Source organism: Parasteatoda tepidariorum, chromosome 2 (genome assembly GCF_043381705.1).
Source record: "Parasteatoda tepidariorum isolate YZ-2023 chromosome 2, CAS_Ptep_4.0, whole genome shotgun sequence".
NCBI lineage: Eukaryota > Metazoa > Arthropoda > Arachnida > Araneae > Theridiidae > Parasteatoda > Parasteatoda tepidariorum.
The window spans coordinates 21,357,410-21,369,634 of NC_092205.1; the positions used below are offsets into that span (position 1 = coordinate 21,357,410).

At 29.9% G+C, this 12,225-nt stretch overlaps 1 protein-coding gene across 1 annotated transcript; it reads left to right on the forward strand.

Annotated features, from left to right (window-relative positions):
* The first annotated feature begins 8,482 nt into the window (after nucleotides 1-8,482).
* On the forward strand, nucleotides 8,483-9,295 carry LOC122271210 (ATP-dependent DNA helicase pif1-like). The gene has a single exon (XM_043051701.2). It carries the CDS (start codon nucleotides 8,483-8,485, stop codon nucleotides 9,293-9,295), a length of 813 nt encoding a protein of 270 aa, XP_042907635.1.
* Nucleotides 9,296-12,225: the final 2,930 nt, after the last annotated feature.

The following is a 12,225-nucleotide window of genomic DNA, read 5'->3' on the forward strand; positions in this document are numbered from 1 at the left end:
TAATATTTCAGAGATAGAGCTTTCAAAAGTAATGCACTAAAAAGGTTTAAATATATCCATCTCTTGTGCCCGGAATTTTTTTAGTTCTTATTTTACACTCTAGATGGCTGCACCAGATTATTTTTAATGTAACTGAGGACAGTTAGTTTGTTTTAAACTAGATGCCATAATTATCCAAATATTTATGAATTTGTGTTATGTATTTCGTATTCTTAGCTCAGCCACTCTTATGCTCTTTGCGCATACACGTCGTTTGTGTCCTGTGTTGAAAAATTTTTTAATATTGTGTACATTATGGAGTCAGAGTTACATAGACATATGGAGTGCATATGAAGTTTCAAATTTTTGAAAAGTTTAACTGAATTCCAAAAATAGAAAATTAATACATTTATTGCACACACACTTTTTTAATAATATTTTCTTGAATTAAAAAAAGGCACTTTTATGGTCGTTTTCTTAATAATAAGATCGTTAAGAGGTTAAATAATGCACCAATGGATCTAAATAAATTCGCAATATGATGTAGTTCATTTGCTTACATTTCTTAGTACATATCTTTAAAAATTAATCATTTTTTAAAAAAAGATATTAGGTTTCAACATTTTTTTACAAGGCTGTAACCGGCCTTATAAATTTACAATAGCACAGTATTAACTTGACGTTAAACAAATTTCTATTTCTTAAAACTACTTCATCGTTATTCTGAATGCGAAGAGATATCTAATAAGTCTATGCAAAGCAACGATGATCCAGAAGAATGGGACTTAGTTCTTAATGATTATACTTACTGTTTAGAATAGTAAGAACTTAATCCCTCGCATAGTTGATACACTTGGGTTAAAAAAAATTTACTTTTTGGTTGGGGCATTTTCTTAAGGTTGTTTTTCGGAGGCTCCATCGTAATATGAAATGATGCTTTTTATGAATAATATTCTATTTTTATAACAACAGTCAGTTTACAACAGTTACAGGGACTGTTTAGGCAAGTTTAGCCTATCTAAAGCTAACGCTGTCAACGCTTATTTTGAAAATGGTACAAAACGTTCATATGGAGGAAAGCCGCAGCTTTATGAAAATAAAAAACGTTTGTAATGTAATTTTTTAATATTTAAAAACTTAGTCCAATGCTGCCTTACTTAGCCTCATAAAAATTTGTAAAAACTGAGAATAAGTCAATGATTTCGATAATTATCTTCTGGGTGGAAAAATATCGCCAAATTGGCATCTTTTAAAAAAAGTTTAATAACTTCTAAAATATTTAAGTTATTTGATTGTTCTAAAGCCCAGATTATTCTTCACGACAAGATTATGTGCATAGATTTAAATTATCTTTTGCTTCAAGTGTAAGGCATTAAAAATTTTCGCCGTTTTTTAATCAGAGAAAAAATTATTTTAGTCTGACAATTATAGCACGCTACCTTACAAAATGCTTCTAAAATACGAAGGATATTGAATGGACGATTTTTTTTTCAAGTTAACATGGAGTAAACCGTATGGAGCTTTGAAATTTTTATTTTTTTTCCTTTAAAAAATTATTATAAAGCTTTCTCAGTTACGCTTATAGTGATAGAATTTCTACATATGTAATAACTACACTTATCTTTCGCCATAGAAATACGACTCTCACTGTTTAAAACTTGAAATAGACTTGTTAGTCATATTTTTAACACCAGAAGTGGCAACGCTAGACGGTGATAAAGACTGGAATGTGCAGCATAAGAACCACTTTTCCCTTCCCTACGTAGTCACATTTCTTTAGATTAAAAAAATGCAGACGTGTCAAAAACTTTTAAATCAATTATTTTTCCTATCTGCCTAGCGTTTTCTTATTTAATGCTAATAATATTATTCTGACTCAAATTCTTTTAACTGTAAGGATCAAATATTGGTGAAAAAGGGATTATAAACATTTAAAAATTTAGAAATCCGCACTGTAATCGCAACCGTAAAATAGAAAAAAAAATTTATAACCGAGTAATAATATCATCATCATCATAGTTGGCCAGATAGCCTAATGTGAGCCAATGCCTTCCTCTGAAGATTTCTTCATGACGACTTCCGATTGATCTTTGACCTCCAATTTTTTTTCATTAATTGCGAGAAAATCAGACTCCACTGAGTCAGCCCATCTCAACCGCCTTCCCCTCTTTTTTTTCCACTGGGTTTAAAAAGCAGTATCTTTTTATTGCGTTGTCGTCACTCATTCGAATCACTTGGACGATCCAATTCATTCTATTTATTTTTATGTATTTAATAATATCAGGTTGCTTATAAATCTTATACAGTTCAAAGTTAAATCTCCTTCTCTAGTTATTGTTTTCATTTACACCACCAAGTATACCCCGCAAAATCTTTCTCTCAAATATTGCGATACAATTTTCCCCCAATCTTGTCATTGTCCAAGCTTCAGCGGCGTATGTCAAGATTGGTAGAGCAAGAGTTACGTAGATTAAGAACTTTGTTTTTCTAACCGAGTAATAATACATGCATTAAAAATTCTATTCCGATTTTCTTGACAGGAGACCATATATCACCAAGGTAATTTGATAATCTCTCCATAAATTACTAAAACTAAAAATTTAAAGTAACAATAAATTCTAAATCAAGAAACAACAGCGAATTTCTCATATTGCCATTTATTTATACACAAATCTAAATGTAAATTTTGTGTTGAAAGTAACGAGTAACTTTTCTTCCAGATAACTGTTAAATAGCTATTAGCGTACTTGTCTCGTAGAAACAGTTCTAATCCCTGAAATCATTAGAACCGGCAATCGAGAACTTTCATTAACTTCATAGCCAAAAGCTTTTAAAGATCCAATAACCGCATTGTCTGTGAGAGTTGAAAGCTGAGTAAATATTTCACTTGTCATCCATAGCTTTCGTACAACTCAACTTTCCTTATCTTCTTTTTGAAGATAGGAGTGGGAAAATCGTTCTTGTTATTGACGCTCTCTTTTTGGAAGATAGTAAGTGAACAGTTTGATTTCCATACTTGGAACTTCTTTCTATTTTTCCATTCCATGTCCGTCATTCAATCTTCCTACACGATAATACAATAACTCTTATATATCTTCGGTATCCTTAACTTGAGATGGCTTAAAGCTCGATACTAACAAAATATGAAGTATTATTTCTGTTTATTCTATGCAATTTAGCTACATTAAAAAAGAATTAAGATTATTTCGCTCTAATATTAATATGCCCTTGATAACTTTTGACCTAATTATTAGATTTTAGTTTACTAAATTAATATTTTTGCGATTTAAGGGTCCCACGCTACCACGCTTTTTGATTAATGTATTCGAATGAATGAGCTACAATATCAGCCTAATTGAACTTTTTCAGAATAAATACACATTTTTCACAAGTTCTTAAATTCTTGGAGAGTTACTAGAAGTTTTTAGGTGTTGAAAGAGTGGTCGAAAGTTTGAACATTTGAATTTTATTTTTACTTTTTACATTTTTGGTCTCATATCTCTGAAAAGAATTTGGCGAATCAAAAAAGGTTTTTTTGAAGAAATATATTTATGTAGTTATTTATTATTTAATATTTATTAAAAATGTAAAAATTTTAAATTAGAAACTCTGAATGTTTCTAACAAATTTGAAATTGCTTTGCTTTTTTACTTGAAAAAAGAAAAATATTTAAATAAATCATTAAAGCACTTGTCAAATGATGAAAATCTTATAACAAACCATTTTTTGGAAAATTTTATTATTATTTATCGGCAACAAGTTTCCTATTTTGTCACATAAAATTTTGAAATTTAGTGTGATGCAAAATATTTACAACTAATAATTAAACTAATTTTCGATCACTAATAAATAATATTATGCATTATAAATAGTTTAAAAGATTATTTTTTGGAGGAAAATATTTATTGCGGTGATAAACTTTAAAATTGTATACAGAAAATAACTCCATATATATGACGAAAGCATGAAGAATTTGGAGTACGGCATGCAATGGAACGTTCATTAAAAAAAGTGATTTCGTAACTTGTTTAATAGAATTCAGCAATCAGTTGAAACGTATTAGGGGAGAGATCAAAAATCATAAAGTCAGTATAAGTCTGATGTTGGTCATTAGAAGTTCGATAATTTGCCACCATTACTTAAAATATCTATGCAGTGTTTTTGACGCATTGAACGTTTACGTTAGCAACTGGATACAAACTAAATTTTGATCTAAAAGAACATCATTGCTCTCATATATTATGACGTTTGCTGCTCCCATGGTTAAATATTTGAATAATACTTTTTTATGCTTAACACGTTAAGTGTCACATCAGTCATCGGTGACTGACACTGAACTTTAATGCAGCGTCAGCAAACGGTGACTGACACGGAACTTAGTGTTTAATGCAACGTCAGTTATCTGTGACTGACACTGAATTTTATGCTTAATTCAGCGTCAATCATCAACAATGTAAAATATGATATTAAACAAAAAAAACTAACACTATTTTAAAATTTATATTTACTGAAAATTTATTTAAAATATACTTTTATTTATTTCAGGTTATTAGTTGTTAGGTTATTCACATTGTCAGGTTATTCACATTGCTATACCACACTACGAACTCTCCTAAGCAACAAGAGGGGATTTACGATTACTCCTTTAACGGTACGCATGGCACTCATTGCTAGCATCGAGTGCCATGCGTGCAGTTAAACATTGAACTGATATCCATTTAACGTTTATTGTTCTTGTGCTCAAAATTTGAGCCTCAATATTGAAGAAAGCGTGACTGAAAACATGAAACCTGTTCTAATACCAATGAAACATGAGTAAAAAGGCGATTGTTATAAGCGCATCTAACTTTCCTCAGTAACCAAGCTGGATTTGATATATTTCCTACACCTTTCTCTCTAATGATTCAGCAGTTTCTAATACTTTTTTTGTATTTTGTTCTCTTAATCATTTATTCGCTGCCGATAATGCGTGTACTTCTTTTAATTTCCTTTTTGACAAGGAGTTTAAAAATATATGAAGATCTATAGATAGTGGAAGAAACAGCTATGTGACATTTTTAAGGGTATTTATTAATCGAGAAAAATATCATAACAGGGTTTCAATAAGGGTATGTTTAATGTAAGAGAATTGTTTTAGCCTCCACTTTGCTTTTAACATGCTTGATCCACGATAGTTTTAAGCATGTTTGCATTATTTTCATTTTAAATTAGGCAATTATATACAAATAAGGCAAAGAATTATTCTAAGCTTTCTAATAATTCAACAATAAACTATTTCAGATGACATTTTTTTCCTTCTCACCCTGATTATAGCCCCTATGAAAATGTCACTTACCTGGTTCTTTTACTCAGCCTTTCAAATAAGTTAATTATAAAAGTAACATGTATTTTCCTTTTAAACTGTTTTAATTATTTCAGAAGTAATGAGCCATACTTTTTGAATATCAAAAATTTATTATGTATTAAACGTATAAACGCAAGGTTTTCAAAAGCGAATTAAATAGTTATGAATAGAAGGGCCACCGATTTCCCACTAATGAAAATAACAAACACGAGTCAAACATGTTTTCAGAATAATTCACCAAAAAAATTAAAAAAAACAAAAGTTAAAATAAACATTTGTAAATTCTGTTATATTTTTATCGAAAAAATAATTTAAAAAATAATTGCTTTAATTACTAAAAAAATAAAATAAGTACTATTGAAACTCCAGTATTCAAATTCCAAAATTACTTTTGGAGGTTCTAATTATTTTAAAATATGACAATCTTTTGAAGCTGAAAAAAACGTACTTTACATTATTATTTGTTNCGGGTCAACACCTTATTGAACTTGTTACTGTAACTCTGCAATAAATTATTCAATTGTTCTGAAATTTTAATCATTTACTATTCTGTACATTGTCTTCGTATCCACTAATTTTCATTTTAACCGAACAACTCCTTCTTGGTGCGTCGATTTTTTTGTTATAGAGTGTATTTGAATGATGTCTTTTATGCTTAACAAGTTGAGTGTCACATCAGTCATCGTTGACTGACACTGAACTTAGCGTTTAATGCCGCGTCAGTTATCTGTGACTGACACTGAACTTTATGCTTAATTCAGCGTCAATCATCGGTGACTGACAATGTAAAATATGATATTAAACAAAAAAACTAGCATTGCTTTAAAATTTATATTTACTGAAAATTTATTTAGAATATACTTTTATTTATTTCAGGTTATTAGTTGTGCGATTCACAGTGTTATACCACAATACGAGCACTCCTAAACAACAAGAGGGGATTATTCCTTTAAAGGTATGTATGGCACTCATTGTTAACATCGAGTGCCATGCGTGCAGTTTAACATCGAACTGATGCCCATTTGCAGTTTATTGTTCTTGTGCTCAAAATTTGAGCCTCAGTATTGAAGAAAGCGTGACTCAAAACATGAAACCTGTTCTAATACCAATGAAACAGGAAGTAAAAAGGCGATTGTTATAAACGCATCTAAATTTCCTCAGTCACCAAACTAGATTTGATATATTTCATTATTTCATACACCTTTCTCTGCAGCGATTCAGCAGTTTCTAATGCTTTTCATTTTGTATTTTGTTCTTTTAACCATTTATTTGCAGCCGATAATGCGTATACTTCTTTTTAATTTCATTTTTGACAAGAATTTTAAAAATATATGAAGATTTTAGTGGAAGAAACAGTTAAGTGACATTTTCCAGGGCATTTATTAATCGAGGAAAATAATATGATGGGGTCTCATGAATATAGGTATGTTTAATGTAAAAGAATTGTTTTTGCTTTCACTTTGCTTTTAACATGATTAAACCACAATAGTTTTAAGCATGTTTACAATATTTTTATTTCAAATTAGGCAGTTATACACAAAATAAAGCAAAGAATTATTCTAAGCCTTCTAATAATTCGACAATAAACTATTTCAGTTAACATTTTTTTTCCTTCCCACACTGATTATAGTTCCTATGAAAATGTCACTTACTTGGTTCTTTTACTCAGCCCTTCATATATATGTAGGATGTTAATTATAAAGGCTCCATGTATTTTCCTTTTAAACCATTGTTTCAAAAGTAATGAGTCATAATTTTTCAACATCAAAAATTTGTTATGTATTAAACGTATAAATGCAAGGTTTTCAAAAGCAAATTGAATACCTGTGAAGAAAAGGGCCACCGATTTCCCACTAATGAAAATAATAAACACGATTCAAACATGTTTTCACAACAATTCACCAGAAAAAAAAAAGTTAATCTAAACATTTGTAAATTCTGTTACATTTTTATCGATAGCCATTTCTTTAAAAAAATAATTGAATTAATTACTAAAAAAATTTAAATAAGTTCTATTGAAACTCCAGTATTGAAATTCCAAAACTACTTTCGGAAGTTCTAATTATTTTAAAATATGACAATTTTTGAAGATGAAAAAAACGCACTTTACATTATTATTTGTTCTCATTTCTCACAAAGTATTTCTTCATATCTCTGTTTATTTAAAACACGCGCTCGAAACTTTATACAAGATAAAAGCGTTGAAAATTAAAGAAAAAGTATTTCTTTAAATAATACTAAATTTATTAATGTCCAAACTAAGACTCAAATTCGAACATTTAACTTTTTTAATCTTTTCAAAAGCAATATAAAAACAGAGTTTTAACGTTTTGAAAAACAATTAAACAAGCTTTGAAGTAAAACGCAATTACTTTTTTCGAGAAAAATATTGAGACTTTCAACATCGTTTAAAAATAATTTTTTTTTTATTAGCGTCAAAGAATAAATATTTTTCAGAAAAGTAAATACCGAATGGTCAAGAAAAAAATAAAAGAATTAAATTTAAAAGTGTACGTCCAAGTTTAAACTTGCAGCTTGAGTAAAAATATTTTAGTTGAACAAATAAGCTGTTAATTTTTTTCTACTTACCTTTGTTTCAACATTGCATTGAAATGAAAACTTTTTTATGGCTGTGTAAATTAACTTATCTGCAGAAAGCTTTAACATTTTTTTCGACTTTCATTTTACTTAATCTTTACTTTTTTACGCAATTATTATTTGCTTCTTTAGAATTGGAGAGTATTTTAAGAATTGTTTAAGGCGTACTTAAAAGATATGCAGAGCTTGTTATTTTTAAGCTACTCTTCTAAGCTATGTAAAATAATTTGTTTAATCTCATTTGAAAAGCTTTCTTATTATTCGAAGTATTAATTTTTAAAAAACTTTCATTTTCCTTTTTGGGATAATTAATATTTCTATTTAAAACAGAAGGAGTCATTTAAGGAAACAAAAAAAAATATTTTTCTTTTATCTTTTAAATGTTTCTTACTTTTTTCAATAAATGTGGTTTATGAATGCTGCTGATTTTTTTTTCAATGTATCTCTTGACTTTAAATATTATTTTTACTTTTTCTAGTAGTTACTAGTACTATTTTTACTTTTACTAGTAGTTTTCTTACTTTTTTTATTTGTCGAAATTTTTTCTACANGACAACAAACATGAGAGTTACATTGCTTAATGATACATCTGCTGAAGATTTCTCGGAGCAATTGCTGACTATCGGTAATGGTCAAGTACCTGTCGATGAATCGAGCGGATTAATATCATTTCCAAATAATTTCTGTAATTTTGTCTCATCAAAAGACGAACTTATCAACAATGTATTTCCAGAAATTATTTCTAACTACAAAAATTATGAATGGATAAGTGAGCGAGCAATTTTAGCGGCTAAGAATAAAGATGTAGATGACCTAAACTACATAATTCAAAATAAGATCATTGGAACAATGCATTCATTCAAATCTATTGACTGCGTCACAAATGAAGATGAAGCCACCAACTATCCAATTGAATTTTTAAACTCTTTGGACGTGCCTGGCTTACCACCGCACAATTTACGCCTAAAGGTTGGCTCCGTAGTAATCATGCTTCGAAACATAAACCAACCAAAACTGTGCAACGGTACGCGTTTGGTGGTTAGAAAATTGATGAACAATGTAATTTACGCTACGATAATGATAGGAAAATTCAAAGGTGAGGAAGTTCTCATTCCGAGGATACCGATGATCCCAACCGATATGCCGTTTGAATTTAAAAGACTTCAATTTCCGATACGTCTTGCATTTGCCATGACCATCAACAAATCACAAGGCCAATCCTTAAAAGTTTGTGGTTTAAATCTAGAACATTCATGTTTTTCCCATGGTCAATTATACGTGGCATGTTCACGGGTCGGAAGACCATCTGCGTTGTTTGTTTTTGCGCCTGATAATAAAACAAAAAATGTCGTGTATCACAAGGTACTTAAATGAAGAGCAACCTATGTACTAAAATACGGAAATAATTATGAATGATTGATGTAGAAATTTAATTTTTTTTGTATTTTTTCCAATAAAAAAAAATCTGCTTATTTATTGACATTAAGGCGGAACAAAGTTCGCCGGGTCAGCTAGTATACTATATTTCTTAAAATAAAATTAGTATGTTAATCAAAGATGCGCACAACACAGGCAAAATAGTAATATGAATTCGAACGAAAACCGAAGTGTGTTGAAGTTAAATATTATAAAAGTATTCTGTACAATTTTCAAATTTATATAATTCTTATGAGATCATAAATATTCTTATTATACTACTCAAAACATATCTGCACTTTATAACTGTTTGTCAAATCAATCCAACAAGAAGATTGAAATTACTCAGCAAATAATTAACCACAATGTTTTTATCAATCGATAAAAAGGATTTTATTTTATTACCGTTGTTAAACAGCCAACCCAATTTTGGGCTTACGACTACTAATGTTCAACTCCGTAGCCTTGTAATTTTGAACCCATTTCAAAAGACAAGGAGTCTCTTGGAAGAAATTTGAAATAGAAGAATTGTGAGAAATGTTGCTTTGCTGGAAAACTTTTTGACTGAACTAACCCGCATTTGCGTTACACGGAGAAGAAAAAAAACGAAAAACTCCCATGGTTAGCCCGACGGCAAGGGGACTCTAACCCATGATCCATCTACCACTGAGAATATTTTACATTAGCACTGTGGTCGATGCGAGCCGGGTGCGGAATTCGTATCAATCAGCCTTCGCTGAGGTTTGAACACGATTCACCTCATTTGAAGAAGAACACTCTATCGCCTAAGTCACCACGGTTCAGTAAAAAGAATTGAAACTTATTTGGTATAACCAGTTTGTTAATTAAATCCGATAAGTACTCATATTTCACTAATAGACTTCATATAGACATACCACCGTCTCGACCGCCATATTGTCGCTATCTAAAAAGGGCACATTTATTCACCTTTAAACTTCTAATAATGATCCGAAAGCATCGATTATACATTTATACATGCCTTATCATCATTTTACACAATAATTTAGTTAAACAGTTTAAATGTAAATTAATTACTCGCCAAATTTATAGTGCTCAGAAATGCAAAACTTTCTTCACCAACGAGCTGAAGATTGGGGTAAGTTTTATCAATTACTGGTGTTAAGATTTTAATACAGTCTTTGAGGTATGTAAGAACTCCCAATTCGGTATTAACTTAAAATAAAGTAAAAATTCAATACCAGAGATTTTCAATATTTAATTCAGATAGGTATGTTACACCACAATTTATGCAGTGTATGTAAAAAATAAATACGCATATCAAAAATTTGACCTAAAATTCAAAATGGCGAAGGAAGAAGACTCTTAAATATTAATTTGCGCCTACCTTTGTCATTACCTTTTTTGCTTCATTTTTGTAAAAAAAAACTAACAAATATGTGTTCTATAATTAAAGAGTTGTAACATCAAAATACCAGATTAATTGAAACATTACTTTCTTTTAAGCTCAACTACAAGTGTTGTACTCTAGATTCATCGAACAAAAAGAATCTTTATGTCGAATTCTTTTCCTGTCATCAAAACGAAGAGAAAACACTTGGGGAAAGAAGTAAATTGTAGTACATAGTCTCATTTGGCGAACTAACAACCTCAATGAACGACTGTTCAATTACGAAATGCGGCATCTAAACTACCCTCTGTGTATCACTTGAAGTAATTTCCACGGACAGCACCTGCTGGAGATGGCTGTCTTGAGTTCATGGAAGACACTATTCACGCTTACTCGTAACCGTAACTTGGCTATCAAACCTAACGATCATGAATCACTATACAATCTTTCTGTTTCGCGATATCTTTGATAGGAATTGGACATCGCTTGCTTTTTCTTCCCTCATTATTATAAATAGTGTGATATAACTTCCACAAAACCGAGCTTTGAATAGTGGCAAAAAAGGGACTTTTACTTCTAAATGTGTGTCTTGAAGGAAAGTAAACTAATTAAGAAGATTTTTTTTTTAATAAAATCAATTAATTAAGCTTTATTATCTTTTTTTGTAAACTTTTTTAATTAATACATAAAAACTTATATTTTTTGCATTTTTTGCACAGTGCAAGATATTTCTTCGCATTTTGGTCATGAAAAGAAATCTACTCGACTCAAATAGTAAGATATTGCTACCAAATAATAAGATGCCAAAAACTGTTCAAAATGTTACTCGAATGGAATTTTCTTTCTTTTTTTTTTTTTTTTTTTTTTTTTTTTTTTTTTTTTTTTTTTTTTNTCATTAAAAACTCCGAAAGAAAAAATCGAATTCAATCATATTTTCTCTCTGGCAGTCGTTTTATAGTGTCATGCAAGCAAGAAAAAGAAATCTCAAACATTATTTTGTAGAGATAAAATGGTGTCAAATATTGTCTAATATGTCTTATACTGAGTCTCAAAGGTAAAAGAGTTGAGTCTGAAGAAGACTGTCAAACCCTTTACTGGGTCACAGAATACAACTACACGACTACAATATTCATCATAAAATGTACGATCTGAACATGAAAATGTACTGTCACATTTGAAGAATTAACACAAACATGGGAAAAGATTCTACCGAAAATTTTCTATTCACAGGAATTCGAACTGATGTACAGAGAATTGCTCGAAGAGATGCTCAAAGAAAATTCTTGCTATTATCACAAATGTGCTTCACTTCTTACACCACAAGCATGAAACCTGCAATACAGTTGGCAGACGATTTTTGAGGAATTTCTTTAAGCATCTTTTCGAACAATTCTTTGTACATACATCAATTTCGTCTATTTATTTTAGACTTCTTTTGTATATCAATCATATTCCTGCGGGGGAAAAAATTTTTTTTGAAGCATCTATTTCCATACTTGTGTTAATTCTTTAAATGTGA

Bases quoted from the DNA above. Each gene is read 5' to 3' on its own strand.
- LOC122271210 (XM_043051701.2), top strand. From the start codon at position 8,483: ATGAGAGTTACATTGCTTAATGATACATCTGCTGAAGATTTCTCGGAG.